The 24115-nt window shown below is 33.2% G+C and overlaps 4 protein-coding genes across 9 annotated transcripts in view; all 4 read left to right on the plus strand.

Annotated features, from left to right (window-relative positions):
* The window catches only part of LOC108321691 (protein SWEETIE), a 40046-nt gene extending 35064 nt beyond the window's left edge, over nucleotides 1-4982 (plus strand). For 3 of the 4 annotated variants that reach the window (XM_017553517.2, XM_017553514.2, XM_017553515.2), the window contains 11 exons: nucleotides 38-241; nucleotides 374-829; nucleotides 1312-1377; nucleotides 1551-1648; nucleotides 1758-1857; nucleotides 2054-2198; nucleotides 2506-2810; nucleotides 2899-3030; nucleotides 3116-3280; nucleotides 3365-3490; nucleotides 3686-4982. In XM_017553517.2, coding sequence (XP_017409006.1) covers nucleotides 38-241; nucleotides 374-829; nucleotides 1312-1377; nucleotides 1551-1648; nucleotides 1758-1857; nucleotides 2054-2198; nucleotides 2506-2810; nucleotides 2899-3030; nucleotides 3116-3280; nucleotides 3365-3490; nucleotides 3686-4867 — 2979 coding nt within the window. In that variant the 3' untranslated portion in view covers nucleotides 4868-4982. The remainder of the gene's footprint in view (nucleotides 1-37; nucleotides 242-373; nucleotides 830-1311; nucleotides 1378-1550; nucleotides 1649-1757; nucleotides 1858-2053; nucleotides 2199-2505; nucleotides 2811-2898; nucleotides 3031-3115; nucleotides 3281-3364; nucleotides 3491-3685) is intronic. The other variant, XM_017553516.2, reaches the window with a different exon arrangement.
* Nucleotides 4983-5931: 949 nt separating this feature from the next.
* LOC108321736 (NADPH-dependent diflavin oxidoreductase 1) lies at nucleotides 5932-15927 on the plus strand. Its single transcript, XM_017553583.2, has 12 exons — nucleotides 5932-6239; nucleotides 6344-6421; nucleotides 6699-6803; nucleotides 7062-7153; nucleotides 8857-9041; nucleotides 11531-11628; nucleotides 12249-12323; nucleotides 12511-12621; nucleotides 13025-13147; nucleotides 13908-14027; nucleotides 14989-15205; nucleotides 15293-15927. The coding sequence occupies exons 1-12, from the start codon at nucleotides 6111-6113 to the stop codon at nucleotides 15820-15822; spliced, it is 1863 nt and encodes a 620-aa protein (XP_017409072.1). The 5' UTR covers nucleotides 5932-6110; the 3' UTR covers nucleotides 15823-15927.
* A 1078-nt stretch (nucleotides 15928-17005) lies between these two features.
* Nucleotides 17006-17801, plus strand: LOC108321655 (uncharacterized). The gene is made up of 2 exons (XM_017553474.2): nucleotides 17006-17142; nucleotides 17339-17801. The coding sequence occupies exon 2, from the start codon at nucleotides 17340-17342 to the stop codon at nucleotides 17799-17801; it is 462 nt and encodes a 153-aa protein (XP_017408963.2). The 5' UTR covers nucleotides 17006-17142; nucleotide 17339.
* Nucleotides 17561-23326, plus strand: LOC108321743 (uncharacterized). Of its 3 annotated transcripts, XM_052872885.1 has the most exons (3): nucleotides 17561-17699; nucleotides 18520-18691; nucleotides 22887-23326. In XM_052872885.1, the coding sequence occupies exons 2-3, from the start codon at nucleotides 18572-18574 to the stop codon at nucleotides 23091-23093; spliced, it is 327 nt and encodes a 108-aa protein (XP_052728845.1). In that variant the 5' UTR covers nucleotides 17561-17699; nucleotides 18520-18571; the 3' UTR covers nucleotides 23094-23326. The 3 variants fall into 3 exon arrangements, with proteins under 3 accessions (XP_052728845.1, XP_017409082.1, XP_052728846.1); XM_017553593.2 differs by lacking the exons at nucleotides 17561-17699; nucleotides 18520-18691 and adding an exon at nucleotides 20361-20517; XM_052872886.1 differs by lacking the exons at nucleotides 17561-17699; nucleotides 18520-18691 and adding an exon at nucleotides 22230-22470.
* Nucleotides 23327-24115: the final 789 nt, after the last annotated feature.

The raw sequence follows: 24115 nt of genomic DNA on the forward strand, positions 1-24115 counted from the left end.
TCTAGACCTTTTGTCTTACTTGTTCTCTATATTTTAGATCAAAATAAGACTTCTGGCGGCTCATGCTTCTCTTAAGTGTTATATATATGCATCCATGAGGAAGGAGCAGGATGGAGTTCCGGATAAGTACCTGGCACTATTACCATTGTTCCAAAAAAGCTCAAGTATTCTGGGAAAGTACTGGATCCATACATTGAAAGATTATAGTTATATATGCTTATGCCTAAGCCCAAAGAGGAAGGTGTGCCAGAATTTGAACTTATTAAAAATATTAATGAGTGCATAATTTTATAGGGAGATGAAACCTGGATCAACATGAAACTGTGATTATCTTTACGGTTGCCTTCTCATTCTAGTTGCTCCTTTTTTGCAGTGGAATCTGTTCCTTGATGGACTGCAATCACCTATTGTATCTTCAAAGTTGCGTCCGTGCTTAGATGAATCTTGGCCTGTAATTTTGCAAGCACTTGCACTTGATGCAGTACCTGTGGATTCTGAAGGAAACGAAGCCTCAGTTGAAAGCACCATAAAACATAGTGCCACTGCACATCCATATAGCATGGTTCAATTGAAGTGTGAAGATTTTAAGTTCATGTGGGGCTTTTCTCTTCTTGGCCTGTTTCAGTCACAACACCCCATCCTTTGCCAACCAATTTTACAGCACACTTTTCTCAGTGCTAAGCACAGTGGTAACTTGTCAAGTAATGATGTGAAATCCTCAGGCTTGAAATTATATGAAATTGTACTTCCTATGTTTCAATTTCTTCTGACTGAAAGATTTTTCGGAGCTGGGTTACTTACAGTGGATATTTGCAAAGAACTGTTGCAGGTGGGTGTTTTATCTTGTTTGTAAAATCGTTCTCGTTCCTACACCTAAGTTTTAGGAGAGATGGTTCTTGACACAGAATTTCCAAATATAATTGACATGGATATTCATAATAAATTAGTCCTTGTGAAATATTAGTGTCGTCTACTTTACGGGTTCAGAGTAGAATGTTTGGAAAATTAATGGAAGAAAAAATTGATGACTAATATGGACTGTTCAATATATGTATATCTCTTAATAAGTGGGTTTATGTATAACCTAACCTTACAAAACCAACTTATAAGATGAGAATTGCACTCTACTTACATATTATAATCTAAACATATTCCTAACCAATGTGGGATCTCTATGGCAGTCCACTATCGAAGATTCTTGCTAATTTGCAGTCATAATAATTCATGTGCCTATAGGGTTGAGTTTATATCATATGGAATGGGCATGAATAATACTATTCTTACATATCTTATTCTGTTTAATGTATGCAGATTCTTCAATATTCCACTTACATGGATAATTCTTGGCACAGTCTTGCGATATCCATTTTATCACAGGTAGACATTTGATAAACTGATATAAGGATGGTGAACCCACATTCTATTTTCTCTCAACACTTCATACACTCTATTCCTACGCAGAATAGGTTCCCATTGTAGTCTAGCAAGCTTTTGCTGCTTCGTTCAATGTTTGAGACTTATAAAGTTCAAGTTTCAATTCTTCTCTACAGGTTGCACAGAATTGTCCACAAGAAATTTTCAATAGTGAAAATTTGGCCTTGATAACTGTGGAACTTTGTTTAGACTACCTTTTTAAAGTGTTTCGGAGGTATTTAATTTCCTATGACTGACTATTAAGGCTGTTTCCATTATTTGATGGAAGTTTTGCATTGGATATACATATTGTGCTAAAGATTTCATATTCTTCTGTTGTCTAGTGCTGACACAACTTCAGCAACTCATCCAAATTCCGAAGTAAATGTGATACAAACTCTATGTAGCACAACAAAGGCAGTCATCAACCGTATGGAGACCAAGGTGTGTTGTTTATGATACTGGATGACTGATCTCTGTTTGAGCCATTATCTTTTTTGTCAAATATCTACAATTATGTATGCATGGAAGTTGTGCAATAAGTTATCCTAATTTTTTCTTTAATTATATTTCGTCTCTAAAATTGTGTTCGTTGATGATTTCTTCTGTTGATGATTTCTTCTAATAATGATTACTTAAGATGCATAAGAATCCCAAATCAGTGGTTTTGGCGTTAGTTTTAATTGGCTACAAGTGCGTAAGGGAGGCTTCAACTGAGGTGTGCTTATCGGAAGCCATTGACATGGTCAACTGTACAATTCCTTTATTAAAGAGAATCATTGATGGTAAGCCATTTTAGTTGGAAGCGGTGTGATCCAGTTCATTCATGCCTCCATATGCATTCCTATTTTGACTGTTAATATTTTACATATATTTCCTTAATGTTTGCTCATGTGCATTTTTACTATTCTTAATTTAATTTAATGGTACCATCTTTATGTGGAAGAAATTACTTGAGTTCCTCAAGTTTCAAGATATTTGAGCTGGATCTTGGCTTCAAGCTAGCCGATATAGGAGAGAAGAATAAACTTTGATTCATTCAACTTACCAGCTGATGGATCTTTTACCCAATTTTTTTCTTTTTTTTTGTAGATGAGGCTGACCCTCATGATAGCTTTATCCCTCTAAGAGATATGTTTGGAACTTGTCTGAGCGTCGTCGCTGCTCTGACTAAGGATTGCATTGAGGAATGCCATTTGCTGGTTAAAAGTTTCAACCAACGCAAGCTAATACATACAAAACTTTCATTTTCTTTAGACCAAATTATATCCATTTCAAAACTAGCTCTTGAAAGTAAATATGCCGAAGATTGTGAAGCAAGGAACTCCATCTGTGTTGGTGCACTGCAATATTGTATTAGATGTATCCAAACTTTACTTAGTGATTCAAATATGCAGGTAAATTAATATGTAAGAAATATCACACCTTCTGACTATGGCTCTTACCTAGAAATAAATTCTAATGACAGAACTTTCTTCTTAATAGGTTCAAGCAATAGGATTGCAATTTCTGAAATCCAGGATTCAAAGAGTTAATACAGAAGATAACTCTTTTATGATGTTTATTGTTGGGGAGCTAATTACTGATATTTTCACTTTAATCCACAAACTGTTTAAGGTATAGCCAATATTTCATATGTTTTTCCATTAATGCATCTAATATTGTCATCAGTTCAGATTGATATTCAACTTTGCAATTACAGAATACTATAACAAGAGAATCAGTATCCATTGCTAGTGAATGCCTGAGTCTCCTGGTACTATTACAAACCCTGTCAAAAGGTAATGACTGTCAGAGAAGTTTTATGAACCTACTTCTGGAGGCAATTGTCACGATTTTCTTGTCAACCGAAGCTGGGTTCTCTCAGGTAATATGAACTGGGAGTTTCTATTGGTGAGGTTAGCTTCTTGATTTTGTTATACATTCTTTTGATCATGCAAATAAATGACAGGAAGTCAGAGATTTAAGAAGCACAGCTGTTAAGCTTGTTTCTCGCCTTGCTCAAATTCCTTCATCAGCCGTCCATTTCAAGGATGTTTTACTATCAATGCCTCCTCTTCACCGCCAGCAACTTCAGGTACTTCTTTGTTACAGATGGACGTTTATGTGAACTGATTATAGACATTTATTTTGCTGAATTAGCACATCCTTTTTTTATACTAATACTAATTGGCTACCTGAAAGATGTTGATGGAGATTATATTCTTAGAAATGGAAACTTTGTTTCTGTGCATAAAAATGATGAGGTCCCACTATAATTTATAATTCGCAGGGTGTAATCCGAGCTTCTGTAGCGCATGATAAAAATCCAATAGAAGCAAAAGTACCAGTTTTGGACATAAAAGCGCCGAAGCCATCAGAAGAAAGTAAAGTGAAACATTATGTACCATCTCCACCAGCTGTTGTGATGCAGACTGATGAAAATGACAAGGAAGAAGATGAAGTCAGTGAAGATGATTGGGATGCATTTCAGTCGTTTCCTGTCTCTAATAGTAAGGATGAAGAAGATGATTCAGAAACAGAGGAATCCGCGGAAGGCAAAGGCCCGGTTAAAATATCATCTGAAAGTTCTATTGGAGGTGATGAGTTTCAAGAATGTTCTATTTCGAAATCCATCAGTAGTGAAAAGGAGCTGAAAGGTGATGAATGTGTGGCGGTTGACGAAGAGGAATATCATGGAACGTGTCCCGGTACTAACAAGCCTCCTGATAATAAGAATCAGGAGATGGAGAGCAAATTAGAAAAATCGGTGCTTCAAGAAGAGCGAACATCATTACCAGGAAATGAACTGGTTTCTTCTGATCAAAAGCTTGAGGTAGGAGCAGAGATGGAGGAAAAATTGCAAGACTCAAGGCTTCAGCACGAGGGAACATCAATCACAGAAAATGGACTAGTTTCTGGTGATCACAAGTCTGAGGTAGAAGCTGAGATGGAGAAAAAATTGCAGAACTCAGGGATTCAAGAAGAGTCGACATCAATCCCAGGTAATCAACTAGGTTCTGGTGATCACGAGCTTGAGGTAGATGCTGGGAAGGAGGAAACTTTTCAAAACTCGAGGCTCCAGGAAGAGGGGACATCAATCCCAGGAAATGAACTAGTTTTTTCTGATCAGAACCCTGAGGTAGAAGTAGAAGCTGAGGAGGAAAAACTGCAAAATTCAGGGGTTGAAGAAGAGGGGCCTGCAATCCCCGAAAATGAACTAAATTCTTGTGATCAGAAGCCTGAGGTAGAAGTCGAAGGATCAGTGGAAGACGAAGTAACCTCAGATTCTCTAACACGTCAACAGGAAGTTCGTGAACCAGGTCACGGTGATGATGCTGAGAAAAACAGTGATGATGAGAACCAGAGTAGTCAACCACAGACAGAGATGTCTGAAAGTCCAGTAGATAGTGTACATAATAGTAATACAAAATTAGAACCATTTGCTGAAGTCCATAAAGAGTTATTAAATTAGAGCGCGCATAACATTCATCGATTCCTACTCCCTGGCATGACACTGCGGCAAAATATCTAAATTTGAAGCATTGTAAGAATGTATGGTCCAGTAAAGCTATATTTTTATTTTTTTATTTTTGCATTTTCAATCTATATTGCTAATTATATGTGGCATATATGTTTTTTTATCATTATTATTATTATTTGGAATCGTCTATTTAAAATATTAAAAAATAAAATATCTATCGTTTATAACTATCTCTAATGTGATCTTTTATGTAGGGTATACAATTTACTTTTCTATTTTTCTATTATAATAATTTAAAGTAATCATATAATACTTATAATAAATTATACCAGGATAAAAAAAAGTTAGAACATTGTGAAGTAAAAAGAAAAAGAAAAAAAATAATCTAACACGTGATCCTAGTCCTAGATTAAAAATATAATTATCTATAATTTATATGTAAAATTAAGATGTGAATGTTTAAAATGTAATTTTATATAATAGCTTCAATATAATTTATAATTAATTATCTTTTTATTATAACAAATAAGATTATACATATATTATTTATAAGAAAAATATAAGACAGGCATAATAAAAGATAAGGATACATGCCACAAAATTTATTTCCGGAGTTAGTAATAAGATTATTAATGTTGATATGTTTAACGTTTTTACATCATTCTGGTCATGGATTAGTTATAAAAAATATACTAAGTGTTATACAAAGTTAATTTTGTTAATGCAAATAATTTTTAATGTAACTAGTTTAAAGGAGTTCATAACTAAAGTTCTCATTGGAATCTTTCAAGCAGTTTATTACATCGATTCTTAGTTTATGTTTAAAGATGTAGCTAGGAACTAATTATATTTAGTCTCTTGCTTTAAAATGTTATTAATATCATATAATTAGTGTATATTTTTATTTATGGCTTCTTAATTTTTTATTTCCCCTCTGTTTTCGTTATTTTAAAAAATAATAATTCGATTTTGGTCTCTTAGAAAAAAAAAAGTATTTCTTATTGAGATTATAAAGATTACTTAATTTTTCTAATTGAAACTGTGTTTCCAAATAATTTAAGAGACAAATCATCACCTTTCTTCCTTTTCTCTATTCGTCTTGCTTCCTCTTTCTCCCATTGCTCGGCTACCTGCTCCGGGAGCTAGTAGCCGGGACGCAGCAATACCCTACCAAAACCCCTTTTTCCGATTCACTGAAAAGCTCTTAGCTTTGAATTTATTGAAGGTGAAAGTGATGCATAAACTCCTCATATTGTATGCCACTCAGACCGGCAATGCATTGGACGTAGCCGAACGTCTTTCTCGCGAAGCTGAACGCAGAGCTTGTCCCGTCGGCCTTCTCTCCCTTGATCAATATGACCCTGTATGTGTTGAAATTAAATGAAGCATCTTCTGTTGGGTGTGCCAAAAATGTTATTTTGAAATCAAAGTTTAAGTTTTTTGTTCAATGTTGTTGCGTTTGTACAGAGTTTGTTACCGCAGGAGCAGGCCGTCATTTTTGTTGTTTCCACTACAGGCCAGGGGGATACACCTGATTCTATGAAGGTGACTAACTTAAAAGGGTCTTGATTTACTGTTTACTTTCTGTTTTTTCAAAACTTTTCGTGATGTGATTTGAAATTGTTTTCATAATTCAATTTAAATGTGCCGAGGTTTTTTACATAATCATTCAATCAGAGTGTTGTGTACGTTAGATATATTGTTGACATTTTATCTAAGTTGGCTTCCTATTAGTTGACTGTGAAAATCAATACACTTCAGTGCATGGAAATTAAACTCTTATTTTAGCTTGTTTTATTTTATTATTCTTTTTCCTTTGCAGGTGTTTTGGAGATATCTTCTTCAGAGAAACCTAGGCCGGCATTGGCTTAAAGGGGTTTCTTATGCGGTTTTCGGCTTGGGAGATTCTGGTTATCAGAAGTACAATGTAAGTATTAATTCTTGCACATTTGGTGGTGTTTTATTTGTTGAATGAAGTGTAACACTCAAAAGTGCTGCATTGATTATTGACTATGTACCTCTTGATGCTGAAACATTGTGAGAATGTGGGCACAGTAGGCACTGGACAATAATGAAAATGACTTGGTTACACTACAATTTTGATCAAAGCGTTTTTTATTGTCTTGCCAGATATATTTATTTTCTTTAGTTTGATGCTTTAAACCTTGCTTGTGAACTGTTACAGTTTGTTGCGAAGAAGCTAGATAAAAGATTAATGGACCTTGGAGGAACAGCTATTGTAGAAAGAGGCTTGGGAGATGATCAACACCCTTCAGGGTATGGCTACAAGTTATGTCGCAATTGGATAATTTTACTTAGCATAGTTCAAAAATACACATCTATGCTTGTAAAGTATGAAACATTGATGTTGTTAGATTATTGATTCATCTATCTAGAATGTATTAATTGAGTGTTCAATTATTTTTTTATTTATAATTGATTTTCATTCAAACCCAAGATTACTTCTCTTCTGATTTATGATTAATCGTTCTTCCTTTAGTTGAAAACATATTATCTAAACACAGCAAAATTCTAATATCTACAAGGTATGGTCGGTACAATGAAAAGGTGTTTGAAACATCTATTTTAATTTATAATGCCAAGACCTTTGAGTTTGGTCTCCAGCGTCTCCCACTAACGTCAGTAAAGCAAAACGATATGTAATAACATTCAAATAATTATTACACTACTTTGAATTTCTGAACTATATGAAGAAATACTCAAAGAGATATTAAGTTTATGTGGCCAACAATAAGTTATTTAAATATACTGCCCTACTTTAAACATCTGAACTAGATATAGAAACATTCAAAGAGGAGAGTAAGTTTATCTGGGCAAAGGGAAAGTGTCCTCTAGAGCTCAAAAACAAAGAGGGCATTAACTTAACATGGGAAACGAGGACTGAAGCAAGGATGTCATCCCTTTGCTTACCAGATTCGTCTGCTGCTTTAGAAAGACCTGAACACTCAAGTCTAGTGAGATGAAGGACATAACTTTATCTAAAAACAAATATAAGGCCAATGAAGCACCATTGTTATAGATTTTGATAGAATGATGTAAAGGATTATTTTAATTTTTAAATGCTTCTGTAAGCAACAGTACATCTTTACACATGTGCATCCAAACGACAGAGGAAACAGAGGGAATTTACAGCCGAGAGAGCAATAATAAATCATCCATAAAGAAGGAACAAGATGCATCTGGTAAATATAAAATGAAAAAGGAAGCCAAGATGCTGATCTCTGTATATGACTGAATGGTGCCTTCCTTTATACAGCCGTAAAGTGGTCATGAACACTACCCTGTCCCAAATCAGATTGAGAACCTAATTAAAAGAATTGATCTTTAAGCTCCACAAAAAATGCACTAAATTTAAGTAAACAGAACATTGCCATTTGACACCAAGTTCTTTCCTTATTTTTCTAAATAATGTTAACCTTACCAGGTGATACTGTTGTGTGCATTCTGCTTCAACAAATGAACTGAATTTTAAATGCAGCATTTTACCAGAAAGGTTTTGCATCTTTTAGAGAAATCTTTCAAACCTTACTGGCATAAGTTGTCCTATAGTGGAAGGACGCCCTCAAGCCTCACTTAGATCTCAACTAACTTGTTTCATCAGAAAGTAGCCACTTGCACGACACTATGTCATGATAAGTGACAATTGTTTCTGAAATTAAGTAGTTACTACCATTATTTTTCTATACTCTTTAATTTAAAAGTGTCACAGTGGCAAAATCGTGGGTACTTTGAGTTATGCTCTATGGAAGATATGAATCTACCTTTAATATTTTTGTATTAGAGCTTCCTACTCCCTGCTATTGAGAACTTTGTTATACTGAATACCTCATGTTTTGTAATTTTTTTTTAATTAAAATTATTATATTTTTTAATAAAAAATCAATGTTTTCTTCTTCATTGTATGTTGTAATACAAACTATGTTTCAAGTGACGACTAAAGATGGTATGATTATTTGTAGTTATGAAGCTTCTCTGGATCCTTGGATGTCTTCTCTGTGGAGAATGTTAAATATGATTAAACCACAATTCTTACCAAATGGTCCTGATGCTGTGATTCAAGATGCAGTTTTGATTGATCAACCCAAAGTCCAGATCACATATCACAACTCTGAGAATCTTGAGTCACGTTTTTCTAGTACTTCAGGTATTCCAAACTGGTTAAGTTCTTGGTTGACTTGCAATTTTTCCATATTTGTTACCTCCAAAAGTCTTTGCATGTATGATTGCTTTTGTTGTTTATGATTCACCATCTCTTTGAATAATTCAATTGGGTAGTTGTTACGACCTAAGGTAGGGGTAATAATAAGGGTTAGGAAGTATATGAGCATAGAGAATATTTAGTATAAGTTAATTAGAGTAAATAAATATAATATAAGTTAATTAAAGTAAATAAATATAGTATAAGTTAATTAGAGTAAATAAATATATATTTAGGGAAATATTCAATATAAGATATTTATAATTAAGGATATGTGCTAAGATAATATACGGAGAGATATTTATATTAAATATAGAGATATTTATATTAAATATAGAGATATTTATATAAATTATTGAATATTAAATATAGGGATATTTATATCAAATGCAGATATATTCTAGAGGAATATTTAATAAGAGATGGGCGGGAAATAATTAATATAAATAAGGTTAGAGTCCAGGGTTAAAAGGAGGCTTTTGATTATTGAGTTTTGTGACAGACATTATTGTCTTGTGAGGGAGGTTATGCTCTCAAAGTAATTGAAGGAGGTTATGCTCCCAATTATTGTTTATCCTTGTTTATTCAGATATTACCATCAATAAAAGAGATTCATTCATCCAATATTATTCGTTTATTGTTCTATTCCGTGTGAGAGAGAGTGAAAGGTTGTATTTGGCTAGTTTACGTACTCAGGTACGTAACAATTGGTCCGACCTGCCGGATCGTCGAGGGAGGAAACTGCCGGATCCTAATAGAGACGAGTGAAAGACATCATGGAGGGAAGAATAAATGCAGTTGAAGGGAAACTGGAGAGCATGGAGCAGAGAATAAAGAACATGGAGTTCTCCCTAAGGAGGTTGAAGGCAGAGTTGAGTGGAATACGCCATGAAGTCCAAGCTCCAAATGGGAAGGGACTGCTGGAACCAAACGATAGTGGACTAACGGATCCGAACGTGAGCGAATGGCCAGAACCGAACGATAGCAGACTGTTGGATCCGAACGTGAAAGAATGGACGGAACCTATAGAGAGAGGACTTAACGAGCCGAACGGGAGGAGACGGCCAGAACCGAGCGTGAGAAAACTACCTGAACCAAACGGTCTAGTATTGGAAGGAAGGATGAAGGCTTTGGAAGGAAGGGCAAATGGAAGAATCAATTCCCTGGAGAGAACAATGGAGTCTGTGAAGAGATGGGCCGACAAAAAGAATAGGGGGCTTGCAGTGTTTGGTACACTGGCAGAAGGAAGAGCGCGACGTGAAGTACTGCAAGACATTGAAAACCATTCCCTCAGGGCTTATGATTTAGGAGAAGTGGTAACCAGAATGTTGGATGAAGAATGGAAGACATTAGAGAAGGTTTTACCACCACCCGAACCTCCAGACATGAATTGATGAGGAGCCATGAGGTCCAGCTCCCTGTTTCCAACCTTGAGGACAAGGTTGTTTTGCAGCGGGGTGTAATGTTACGACCTAAGGTAGGGGTAATAATAAGGGTTAGGAAGTATATGAGCATAGAGAATATTTAGTATAAGTTAATTAGAGTAAATAAATATAATATAAGTTAATTAAAGTAAATAAATATAGTATAAGTTAATTAGAGTAAATAAATATATATTTAGGGAAATATTCAATATAAGATATTTATAATTAAGGATATGTGCTAAGATAATATACGGAGAGATATTTATATTAAATATAGAGATATTTATATTAAATATAGAGATATTTATATTAAATATAGAGATATTTATATTAAATATAGAGATATTTATATAAATTATTGAATATTAAATATAGGGATATTTATATCAAATGCAGATATATTCTAGAGGAATATTTAATAAGAGATGGGCGGGAAATAATTAATATAAATAAGGTTAGAGTCCAGGGTTAAAAGGAGGCTTTTGATTATTGAGTTTTGTGACAGACATTATTGTCTTGTGAGGGAGGTTATGCTCTCAAAGTAATTGAAGGAGGTTATGCTCCCAATTATTGTTTATCCTTGTTTATTCAGATATTACCATCAATAAAAGAGATTCATTCATCCAATATTATTCGTTTATTGTTCTATTCCGTGTGAGAGAGAGTGAAAGGTTGTATTTGGCTAGTTTACGTACTCAGGTACGTAACAGTAGTGCACTTCTATGCTTAGGTATTTAGACTTTTCATATCAAGTAATGAACTAGTCTCAAATTTGTAAAATTGCTTACTTTAATTACTTCACTGCATAGTCATTTTATGGAATTATTGACATGTTATTGGATGTGGGATACGAGTTCTGTGTTTTAATTGCTTAGTCTCACATTTGGGCAAAAGCAGTACACACACTTATATAATACACCCAAAGGTGTGGAATTACACATTTTTACCCTCATTGTTGATAAGGCTTTTTTTATTGTAATATTTGACTAGAATAACATGTGACTCTTTCAGATTTAACATGTCTTAGTATTCAAATTGGAAGTGCTCGATCAGTGCACCCTGGAAAAGCATTGTCTGACAGAAGTACACCTGGTTGCTTTCTTAAGATGGTATAAGATAAGACACTGTATCATTAGTAGTTGTAAACAATATTTAGAACATGCGCATTCTACTGATCATTAGTGTTCAGTAACAGTTTTCAATAATTGGGGTGTTATGGTCCACTAATAAACAGTTTATAGTACATAGATCAATGTACCATCTCTTCTGTAGTATAGAATAATACGTTTGATATTTAGTATTTTACTGGTTTACATTTATTACAAGTTACAAATGAAATGTTTTTTGTGTGAAAACTATTTTATCAGCATGTGTGCGAGAAAGAACCCACTAACTCTATGAATTTAACAAATCTAATTTAAAAATAGAATTGTATATTGAATTCTTGATGCTCATACATACAGAATTTTAGATAAATCAAATGTTTGTATGTCATTTTTATAGTTTACATTTCCTTGTATTTTACGAAGTATAGCATCTAACCTGTTAAAATTGATGGTGATTGATGAAGTGTTAATTGGTCCTTAGAACACGGAATATTGTAGAGTTGATTTTATCAATGTGTTTCCTAAGCTTATATATTTCATGAACAATTTTTTCTAAAACTTATCTACCACCTAGTCATCTGTTTCTGTATCATACCTCACTTTATTTTGTTCTGATCATGCAGGTAAATAATCTTCCTTTGACCAGATCAAACTTTGGAAAAGATGTTCGTCATTTTGAATTTGAATTTGTTTCACATGTAAGCTACCCTTTATCTTTGTTTTTTAACCTTGTGGTGGATAGATGTATAAACTTCTTAGTGTTAACACATTAAGAACTAATTACAATGCTTCATATCTTATTTTTATTTCGTATAGTGAAATTCCTTGCTACAAAATTATTCATCCACCTGATTTGAATTACGAAATGCGTTATGGTTTCCGCAGGCTCTTCAATATGAGATTGGTGATGTCCTTGAAATTCTACCTGGTCAAGATTCCGCTGCAGTTGATGCTTTCATTCAACGTTGTAATTTGGATCCTGATTCATTCATAACTGTAAGTAATTCAGTATTAGTTAATATTAATGTGGTTCTCCTAACTTCCTCAGTCACCACACTTCACTTTATCCTGCATCGTGTCTAGACATAAATGTAACATTCAAACACTGTTTGATACATTTAATCAGCTAAATGACCTCTTGTGAACGTCATATACAAATAAAAGAAGCAAGCCTTGTGGTTGTTTCTGAGATTACTTTGTGCTTCCAGGATCTCCGAAGCCATGTTCTCGCTGAAAATTTTTCTATCTAGGAATAGTAGAACAATATAGTTGCCTGATTTTGCTTGTACTTCATTTGCATGCATGACTTGTACCTGATTGGTATTTTTTGTTATTAAACTTATTTTTCTTCAATATGTGTATGTACATTTTACTGCTAAAGATATCTGCAAAATTTCAGGTTAGTCCAAGAGAAATGGATGATCACAATGCCCATGATTCTAGAATCCCTGTAAAATTAAGAACTTTTGTGGAATTTTCAATGGATGTAGCTTCAGCTTCTCCACGGCGTTACTTCTTTGAGGTGAGATGTATTAAGTTTTGACTGAACATTTTTTATGCCATTTTTAAAAGATACATAATTAAATTCAATGCTTTGCTTTGTCATTTACATTATGTTCTTTTTCTTTTATTTTTAAAGTTTTTAACCTTAGATTAGATGCGTAATGAGTTAATAAATTGCTAGAATTAGTTGCTTTGTGTAATCAAACAGAAACTCACAATGACCGAGGAATGTTGATTTTTCAGTATATGTATTGGCTTGGCTTTCGTACACAAATATCCACTAAAAATCCTAGTTAGCTCAGACTGTCGACCTTTAGATCAAGTCACATGGCAGGTCAAACCCTATATCAAATGCAAGCCTCTTTATAATATAGCATTCACCTAGTGGAACTAATAGCACACATCTTGGCTGTGGTGAGAAATAACCTCTGACCATCTAAGATAGAAACTGAAATCAAATGCAGCAAACCTGTGTTCTCTTACTTTTTTATGTATGTTAGTGTTAACTTATGTAAAACCTATTATGCCACATTCTATAAAACAAGATTCATTTTTTTTATACCTGGGCAGGAAATGTTTAATTTTTTGTTCAAAGATGTTATGTGTGATGTGTATCTTATAAGTTTGTTATGAGATATGATGATTTCTTAAGTATTTACATACAGGAAAGAAGCATGATAATAAACACACATCAGCTTGGATATTTGAGTTTCTTCACCACTTATTAGGTTATAACTTCTTGCATTAAAAGCTAACCTAGTATTACTGTTATGCTCCAGGTTATGAGTTTTTTTGCAACAGCAGAACATGAGAGGGAAAGACTTAAATATTTTGCTTCACCTGAAGGAAGAGACGACCTTTACCAATATAACCAGAAAGAAAGGAGAACTGTTCTTGAGGTAAGGTCAATGAATTCTATGTCATGTATGATATTGTGTTGTCACTTTGTTGTCATTTTTACACACTGAATTCTCCCTTGTGTTTAGCAGCTTCTAAGAAAGTGGGAAATGGTTAAAGGGTTGTGTCTAAAACTGGTCCATGAATGTAAAAGAATTAATGAAACAATAATTGATAAGATTTGGTGGTTCTTAAGCTTATATTCAATACGATGCATATGTGTATATATATAATGGGAGCATATAAATATTGGTTACCAAGATTAGTGATATCAGACAGATATTTTTAATAAAGTTTAAAACCTTATGTAAGAGAAATTATTAGATTACAGCTTCAGTTCCAGTCCCAAAATTCTGGTTCTATTTTGAAGGTAATTTGCTTTTTCAAATTAAATTAATAGCTTTTCATTTTATTCACTATCAATGATATGACTCATTTTTCATTGGCATGAATGTGCTAAAGTTGAATTGTGACGATGTTGATGTAATGTATGATGAATTACCTATTTTATGTTTTAGCCTTGGAAATGTTTTTATCTGTTTCCTTTAAAAAGGTATTGGTATTTTGGGTGAATATGTGAGTACAGTAGGCTGGACATATTATTTTGGTAATATTGTTTTGGCGCCATTGTTGTGAAGGACAGAAAATTAAGTAAAATAACCGAGGGGCTTCATTACTAAGGCTAGGAATGCAGAAGTAGATACCAAAATTTGTAGCAGTTCTGGGATTTTATTTTACTCGATCATGATATGTTTTCTTTCTTGGAAAACAAAAGAAATTTCATCGGAAGGGAATGATAATCCAAGAGTATATCATAGCCTCCACGCTGAACTGATGGTTTTATAATTTATCTACCATTCAACAATTATTTAGATATTCCTTGATTCTCTCTGTTTTTGTCTTTTGTCTTCTTCATTTCAAACTTATGCATATGTCTGTTCTCCATGTTTTGTGGTCAAAAAGGTGTTAGAGGATTTTCCTTCTGTAAAAATGCCATTTGAGTGGCTAGTCCAATTGGTTCCTCCTCTGAAACCAAGAGCATTCTCCATATCTTCTTCTCAATCAGCTCTTCCCAGTCAAGTACACTTGACTGTGAATGTGGTGTCATGGACAACACCTTACAAGAGGAAAAAGAAAGGACTGTGCTCCTCGTGGCTAGCTGCATTAGATCCTTGCGATGGTATGAAGCAAAACAAGCCACTTATTGCATTTTAGTAAGTAACCATCAGTATGACCTCTACATATACTTTTTTCCTCTTTCAAGCAGGTATCCTTGTTCCAGCCTGGTTCCATAAAGGTTTGCTTCCTGCACCATCACCATCACTTCCCCTCATACTTGTTGGACCCGGAACAGGATGTGCGCCTTTTCGTGGATTTGTAGAGGAAAGAGCAGTGCAAAGTAGAACTACTGCAACTGCTCCAATTATGTTTTTCTTTGGTTGCTGGAATGAAGAGGGTGACTTTCTGTACCGTGACTTTTGGTTGAGTCATTCACAGAACAAAGGGGTGCTTTCAGAAGCAAAGGGTGGAGGTTTCTATGTTGCTTTCTCAAGGGACCAGCCCCAGAAGGTTTATGTTCAGCATAAGATGAGGGAGCACAGCCAAAGGATCTGGAACCTATTAGCTGAGGGAGCTGCTGTTTATATAGCAGGTTCTTCAACTAAGATGCCTGCAGATGTAACATCAGCTTTTGAGGAAATTATATCTAAAGAAAATGGAGTTTCAAGAGAAGATGCAGTTAGGTGGCTTAGAGCATTAGAAAGATGTGGTAAATATCATATTGAGGCATGGTCTTAGAACAAGTCATGAATTCCTTATACTTAGACCTCTGATAGTGCAATCATAGCCAACTTTAGCTACCTTACCCTCATTCTATTACTGGTTTTTTTCATTCTATCTTTATTCTTTGGTCATATGAGAAGTATATGCATATATGGAAATTATTTTGTAAGAATATTTTGCCACTTAAATACTCTAATTTGTAACTAATCTTGATAATAGTAACATTTTTAAAATTACTTCAAAGAAATCTTTCAGAATTATTCCGCTCCTGAAAGAAAAATAGACATTTTATTAAACAAAAGAAACGTAAAATAGACTCTTCTTTTCTAGCTTGCAAGTCAAATAAAAGGAAGAATTTAAGTAAATTGGAGGATTGGATTATTTCACTCCGTTCTAGCTCTGTTTGTGGAAATGTTTAATTAAAGGTGAGGAGTTTTTTCTTCAATTGATCTTCAGTTCTCTTGTTGTATCTTGTTAATACATCCAGCTTCAGATAATTTTAACCAAACGTTAGTTTTTCAACGTAATTGTTTTATTCGAGGGTCACCGAACTTGGATCGTACGTTAGATTTTCTTGAATTTGGATATAATTGATTTCAATCCCATGAGAAGGGTCAGAAATATATTCAATTCGTATAAAGATTTCAGAAACACCAACAAATTTTGGTGATAACTTTCTTGGCTTTAAAACTCTTACAACTTCTAGATATAATTGATAGTCTAAATATTTTTATACAAAGATGTGTGAGAGTATTACAGTTCAATAATTTCATATTGTTTTAAGGATTTAAATACTTTTTTTCATTTTTTTTAAACGTTTTTAAAGATTAAATCATTCCTAAAAGAATTTTATACTTAAAATAAAAAATATTTTAAATGTATGATAACTTATTAATAATAATTGCAAAAAAAACTTAAAATTAAAACATTAACATCTAATATATATATATATATATTCCAAGACTAACCATCGATTAACTATTTGTTTTTTAGACTCTATTATTTTTTGTTAAATTACTCAACATACTTGTAATTTATAAATATAAGTCAAACTAGTTTTTAATGTTTATACTTGTAATTTACAAATATAAGTCAAATTATTTTTTAATATGGTTCCTAACATTTTCCGGAAGTTTCCAAAATTTTTGACGTGTATATTTTAATGTAACACTATTTACAGGGATTACATGCATCTCTTCAAAATATTATAATATGTACTTCATTATCAAAGTCCACACAAGGGGTAAATAAGTGGTGTGTAAAGGCAACATTTTTATAAGGAAGAGGAAGAGGGTGTTTCTGTTTGAGGTATTTTGTAACCCTATTTTGAGTAAGGTAATTCACAGTCTCTCCCTCTTTGATTTCTTACTTGATTTCTCAATTACTAATACGTATCATATCATATTATTCAAATTTAATAGCAAAACAAAACAATCTGTTTTACAACTGGTTCAATCGCGTTGCCCTCATCCTGTTTGTGAAATTGCTCCATTAAACTCGTTCTTTATGGTTGTGTTTTCGGCGTGATTAGCATGCTCCGTTCATTGCTCCGCTCGTTTTCGACGTCGGCGAGGGCGTCACAGCAGCTGGAGAACCACAAGTTTCTCCCTCCGAACTCCTTCCTGGGAAGCTGGGAGGCGCCGCGGGACCCGAAGGAAGCGGAGGCGAAGCTGGCGATGCTGAGAAGGGACTACGCGAAGCAAGTGAAGGAGGTTCGAAAGGAGTACATAAGAGAGATGGAAGCGATGAAGATCGAGAAGGAGCGCAAGGACGAGGCTCGCAGGGAAGCCCTCAGAATTGCCAATGAAGAGCGCAAGAAGCTCAAGGCTCAAGCCGCTCAGCTCAGAGCCCAAGAACGCGATATCGAACGACAACAGTTTCGACAAATGTTGGTATGTTCGTCCAATCCAATTGTTGTTTGGACAAAACTTATATGCAATTCATTATTGGTACAATTTGTTTTTGCCAATGTGCATGGTATATGTTCGCATTAAATATCAGCATAGGTTACTGAGGTGATACTTCAATTTTGATTATAGTACAACGCTAAAAAGACCCATAAGTATGCTTGCTGAAAAGTTAAAATGAACCTGGATTTACCGGCATGTCAATTTGTTTTGTTCATATTTCAATTTGAATGTTTAAGACTCAATTTCTGGATTTTAATTTCATATTGAACTCTAAAGTTCACTCTTCATGTGTGATGTGTTATGTTTTGTTAGCATCCTGTTCTGCTTAATACATTGTTATTTTCTACTCTGTGAAAACAAGTATAAATCTACAATAGGTTTCTGGAGATTTAGGCTTTAGAAAACTATTCTTGTTGCTGTACTTGAGGTTGATTTTAGTGGTAAAGAGCTTAGTCTTGACTACAATATGTGTTCTTAATTTCTCTCTTTGGATACTTTGTTCTTTGTACTGCAAATCTGTCATTCAAGTCTGTTATGCAATTGAAACTATTTCTATTGTTTTGCTTTCTGTGCTGAACTTTGATAAAAAAAAATATTGCAATGTTCATTTCATGCTTTTCAGTTAAATTTCTTACATTCATGTCTTTAGCATACTCTTGGGCCATTTCAAAAGCTTTCCAAAAGTCTGCTAAATATGAGCGGTTGTTTCTTTAAAATAAGAGAAACCAAACACACGGTCAGGGGCCGTCTTAATTTAGTTTATTGTTATCTTCCTGATTGATATCTTATTTTTGTGAACCAGTTAAAAGAAAGAGCTGAGAAACTTGAAAACTGGAGGATGAAAGTCAAAATACATGAGGAGAAGAAAGGCGAGAAGAAAGAGTTATTGCGCCGACAAAGTTCAACGTGGATTGATGAAGAGATACTTGAGAAAAAAGTTTTGGAATCTATTGGAGCTCCACAATTGTTTTGAGGTCTGTGATATCTTGTTAGTAGAATTTAGTCCTATGAAGCACCCTCATTAAGATATTTCTTGCATTTATAGAATTACATTCTAGTTTTTACCCAATGATATTTTGGGGATATTCAGTGTTTGGTTTTGGGATAAAGTGTTTTACTCAGCATTACAATATTAAAATGCAATGATATTGAATCTATTCTAGTGGCTAATAATTGTCAACTGGCTTCATGTACAACGACTTAGTATGGTAGGGAAACTATAATTGAGATCCTGGTTTGGCCTTATTGAGGTGATTTGTTGTTGATAACACAAATTTGGTGATCATGGTATATGCCAGAATGCTATTACAAACTTTAAATGAAAACCGTATGCACTGGTTCAAAACCTTCACTTATTTGATATTTATTAATTTGCCATGGTGAGGTTGAGATTGTACTTAGGCTTTGGTTTTCCCTTGACAATTGGTTTTCATTAAAAGTATTAAGAAAGTATAGTTGAGACTTAAATACATTATTTTTTGTATCTGTTTCATGCATTTGCAACTTTGATCTCTATAAAAATTTAATAGTACATTTAATCTTCTATTTTTTCAAAATTAAGCAAGTCTAGTCTACTGGTTAGATGATATATATGAATGTTAAATCAAAATTGTATTAAAAGACTAAATATTCTATTAAACTTTTACAGGATAAAAATTTCATATCGTTGCTATTTTATATATAGCAGGTTCTTCATCTACTGCAGTTTAAAGAAAAAGCCTAATGTATATTTAATTCTTATAACGATGACAATTATTACTTTTATTTTTGCCCTTATTATAAAAGCAACGAGCTTAATTTTTCAATTTATCCGTATGCACTTGGCCAACCGAGTAGAAAGAGAAGCTGAAAAAAATGAAATATAATTAAGGATTTCATGAAAATAAATAAATATAAAAAGTATTATTATATAAAAGATAATGTATGGATGATGCAACTTAATTGCTAAACCGTCGCTATGACATCTTTAAATAAGAGAACCGAGTAGTGAAACACAGATAAAGATCTATTATTTTGTTGAAGAGAAAATAAAAAAGAAAAGTTTTTTTAAAAATTTAACCTTTTAATTCAATTTCGTATATATTATTTTTATGTAATTTGTATTAATTATTTAAGGATTAGTGTGAATTAATAATTTATATTAACTATTTTCAGTTAGAACTTTGTTAATTATGTCACTGCATAAAAATATAACTAAAATTGAACTGTATTAATTTCATTTGATTCGATATTCAATAGCTCAAATTAAACTAAACTGGAATTTGAATCCAGATGCATGTTTACTTCTAATATTTTACGATAAAAAAAACACTCTAAATGATCAATAACTATACAATGTTGCTGCATAGGTTTCTTAACATCGTTAAATTTTCGTGCTTGTTTTCATTTCTTGGGGGGATTAAATATAATTTTATTTAATTAATAATTAGAAGAAAAAAATCAATCTGATTAACTGTGTATTATTGTTTAAAAGTTTAACTTTTTAATAACATAATAAAATAGTTAAATAATAATATAACAAAACTTGTATGCAATTGTTATAAATAAAGTGAGAAAACAATTGTTGAATATTATTATTGTTGTTGTAAATCTTTTTGTCTTTTGAAAATTGCAACTCATTAGATTTTTATTTTGTGAAAACTTTAGATTGATTCTTAAAAATTAAAAATATATTTTAGACTAGGCTTTACATAGTTAGATACTTTGACGAAGGTGTGTTCAGCGTTCTTTTTCATCTTCACAAAAGGAAGAGTATCCAAAGAAGTTAAGTGAATCGAAGGATCTTCTTTTGTTCCGTAAGGTAATGTGATTTCGCTTTCTCCTCCTCTTTCTTTGGCTTCATCCTTTCTGCAAATTTTGATATTGTTAATGATTCATATCATATAATTGAAATTGAAAGATTCTCTTGAATGGGTAATTGTGGTGTTCGTGTTTGAGGTATTGTGTTGCGTTGAGTAAGCTAATTCACAATCTCTCTCTTTGATTTCTTCGCTAATGCATATCATATCATATAATGCAAATTTAATAGCAAAACAAAACAATCCGTTTTACAAATCGTTCAATCGCGTTGCCCTCATCATGTTTGTGAAAATGCTCACTTAAACTCGTTCTCGATGGTTGTATTTTCGGCGTGATTTGCATGCTCCGTTCATCGCTTCGCTCGTTCTCGACGTCGGCGAGGGCGTCACAACAGCTGGAGAGGAGAACCACAAGTTCCTCCCTCCAAACTCCTTCCTCGGAAGCTGGAAGGCGCCGCGGGACCCGAAGCAAGCGAAGGCGAAATACTTTGTTCTTTTACTGCAATTGTTTTGTCAATTGATGAAATATTTAAATTTTTTGTTTGTGTTGCAAATATATCATTCAAATCTATTATGCAATTGAAACTGTTTCTACTATTTTTGTGTTAAACATTGATAAAAAAAATTAAAAAATCGTGCAATGTTCGTTTCATGTTTTTCAGTTAAATTTCTTACATTCATGTATTCAGGTTACTTTTAGGGCATTTCAAAAGCTTTCTGTTTGTAATTCAAGAAGTTGTCCGCCTTGGTTTTGTTCCCTCTCTAATTCAAGAGAAGCCATTCTGTTTGTAATAAGCTTTCTTGCAGTAATCAATGTTGCTGAAAAGGCTTTGAAAGGTCTAAAGTTTATTGTTTTCTTGTGTAGAAATTAAAACTTGAATAAGGACTGAGTGAATTGTTTAACTTATGTGATTTCAACGAGTAAATTTTAATTGCAAGCCTCTGTCACTGCTTTATTTTACCATAAACATTTTGGTTAAAAAATAAGCTTAGATGCTCGGATCTGACTGAGGACCTAGTCATGTTCACGAATTAACAGAAGAAAATAAAGACTCGGGAGTCAGGAGTATGTTTTGAAGTTTAGTTGTTGTCTGATTAGTTTCGAAGGGAAATTACATGTTGTGTTCTTATTTTGCAATTCTTAGTGTTTGACAAGGATGGATGTTTCACCCTTAACCCTGATTAAAGCTTTGGTCATCCATCGATGTATTGATCTCGAATATTTTTATGAGATGCAGGACCTATTTGTAGAGATTTCTGTTGCTTATACAGAGACTAAGTGTAACTTGACAGATGAAAAATAACAGGAATTTGATTGCTTCGATTTGTCGTTCATTGATTCATCTTCACTCTAAATAACATGAATAATGAGATGAGATATTGTTACAAAAACTTCCCACTCGTGGGCCGTGGTCATGTATTTAACTAATCCAAATTCTTCTTCGTACCTCAGTATAGTAGAATCTTTTTCTAGAACTGTATATAGAGCTGTATATAGCCTATTGACATGCTGTCAGGTACTGAAGTAAAGAAGCCCCTTAATACCTAAATTACCTTATTTGAGATCTTATAGCAAACCCTGTTATCATTATCAATAGGATCATTGGTTTATAATATCCCTTATGCTAACAACCATGATTAAGCTTTGTGATCATCTCACCTCAATGCTTATCCTGATTTTCACCATCATTGAAATAGAATAAAATTTACATGCAAGTAATGGTTTGCTCCCTTGAACATTTTTACTTTTGTCCCACAGCAACTTCTTAATGTTGCCTTTCTGGTCAGCTAATCTGACACTCATGAGGAGAACAAGCTTCAGGCTTCAGCAGGCTAAATTGTTACCCTGTTATTTTATTAGAGCGAAACCAATGTCAAAAGAATTGTCTTGAAAATGCAGCCATTAGAATCTGAATTGGATTTTACGTAATCTGGAACAAAACCTTAGATGAAAGGTATGGATATTCTTCAGAAATTTTTATGAGGTCATAATTCTTACATTCATGTATTCAGGTTACTTTTAGGGCATTTCAAAAGCTTTCTGAAGATCAGATAAATATGTCAAAGCAAAACACTCTCTTCTACAACTATTTCAGTTGCATTGTCGTAGTCTGTCTGTGGAAATACTCACTTTAACTCGTTCTCGATCATTGTGTTTTTGGTATCGTTAGCATGCTCCGTTCATCAGCAGCTTCTTTCTCGATTTGTTTGTGGAAATGTTTACTTTTTGTTTGTTTGCATTCCCCTCAGCATCACAATGTAGAATCTTTTAATTTATTTATTGTTCTTATGTATTTTATCCACTTGCATCAACAAAAGGTAATTATATTGTGCGAAATTATGCTAACCCTTTTTTTCTCCATTGACCTAGATGGCTGGACTTTTAGGATATAGGAGCCTTCCACCCAAGGCAAAGAATTTGGTAGTTGCTGGGGGTTTGACAGCTTTTGTCTTTGGTGCCTACTTCTACACCATGAGGGCTGTTGGTGGCACTGATGAACTGCAGGTAGCAATTGATAAGTTTGAATCTGACAAGAGCAAGAAGGATGGTGAAACCAATATTCCATCTAAGGTCTAAAGCTCATTCGTTCTTGTACAACAAAACAATACTTTTGGTCTGTAATCAAGTGTTTTACTTAGCTTGAGAGTTAAAACGGAGAATGATATTTAATCTAGACCTAATAATTTCAACCAGCTTTATGTACAAATAATGTGTGGTAGGGAAACTATAATTGAGACCCTGTTTTTGCCTTTTTTACTGTTTCATGATGATAATAGAAATCTGTGATCATAGTAATACTTAAGAACAAAGAACACTGGTGCTGTGACTTATCGCCCGAATTCCATTTCAAACTTGAAATGAAAATCAGATGTCTTAAATCAGAAAACAAGAAAAGTTTCTTTCATAAATTAAAATTATAAGTGAATTTCAACTTAAGAAAGAAGTTTATTTTTGTATGAATGTTTATTGAAATTTTTAACAAAGAACACTTTATTAACTATTTATTTATCTTCGCATTATTAATTTTCGTATTTTCATCTTTTCCTATTATCAAGTCTTTTGGACGTGTTATTATGCTAGTTGTTAAGGTTGTTCGTGATGAGATTATTTCTAACAATTTGGTTTTGTAAGTATATAAGATTTTGTCCTACCTCTTAGATGGTCTTGACTCTTTATTGCATTGGCTCTGTCTTTTAGGACTTAAAAAATATTTAAAAGGTATTATTAAAAGATGATTGTTTTTAGTAAGATATTTTGTATAGTATTTTAAATATTTTGATGACTAAAGTAATAGAACTGGTTCAAGAGTTGTTCAAGTACTATGAATATCATTACGAAGATTGATGGTGAAATTAGTTCACTTGCATTTGGGACCCAAAGTTAAAAATTGAGATTCACCTTTTATTCATTTATTTTCATATGTATTACAATTCAACTACGGGGAATTCAGATCCTAGTAATTTAGCACTTAAAAGCATACCTAGCATTCCATTTCTAATCTTTCATAATCTGTAATTAATAGAAAATGTTTATATATGTAATTTAATTTATATATTTTATCATAAAATATAAAATATATGAGGGAACCATTATATATT

This window comes from Vigna angularis, chromosome 2 (genome assembly GCF_016808095.1).
Source record: "Vigna angularis cultivar LongXiaoDou No.4 chromosome 2, ASM1680809v1, whole genome shotgun sequence".
NCBI classification, from domain to species: Eukaryota; Viridiplantae; Streptophyta; class Magnoliopsida; order Fabales; family Fabaceae; genus Vigna; species Vigna angularis.

Coding starts and splice junctions, on each gene's coding strand:
- LOC108321736 (XM_017553583.2), top strand. CDS start 6,111: ATGCATAAACTCCTCATATTGTATGCCACTCAGACCGGCAATGCATTG. Junction 6,240..6,343: donor CCCTTGATCAATATGACCCT/GTATGTGTTGAA, acceptor GCGTTTGTACAG/AGTTTGTTACCGCAGGAGCA. Junction 13,148..13,907: donor CACGGCGTTACTTCTTTGAG/GTGAGATGTATT, acceptor GTTATGCTCCAG/GTTATGAGTTTTTTTGCAAC.
- LOC108321655 (XM_017553474.2), top strand. CDS start 17,340: ATGCTCCGTTCATTGCTCCGCTCGTTTTCGACGTCGGCGAGGGCGTCA.
- LOC108321743 (XM_052872885.1), top strand. CDS start 18,572: ATGAGGAGAAGAAAGGCGAGAAGAAAGAGTTATTGCGCCGACAAAGTT. Junction 18,692..22,886: donor AGCTCCACAATTGTTTTGAG/GTCTGTGATATC, acceptor CCATTGACCTAG/ATGGCTGGACTTTTAGGATA.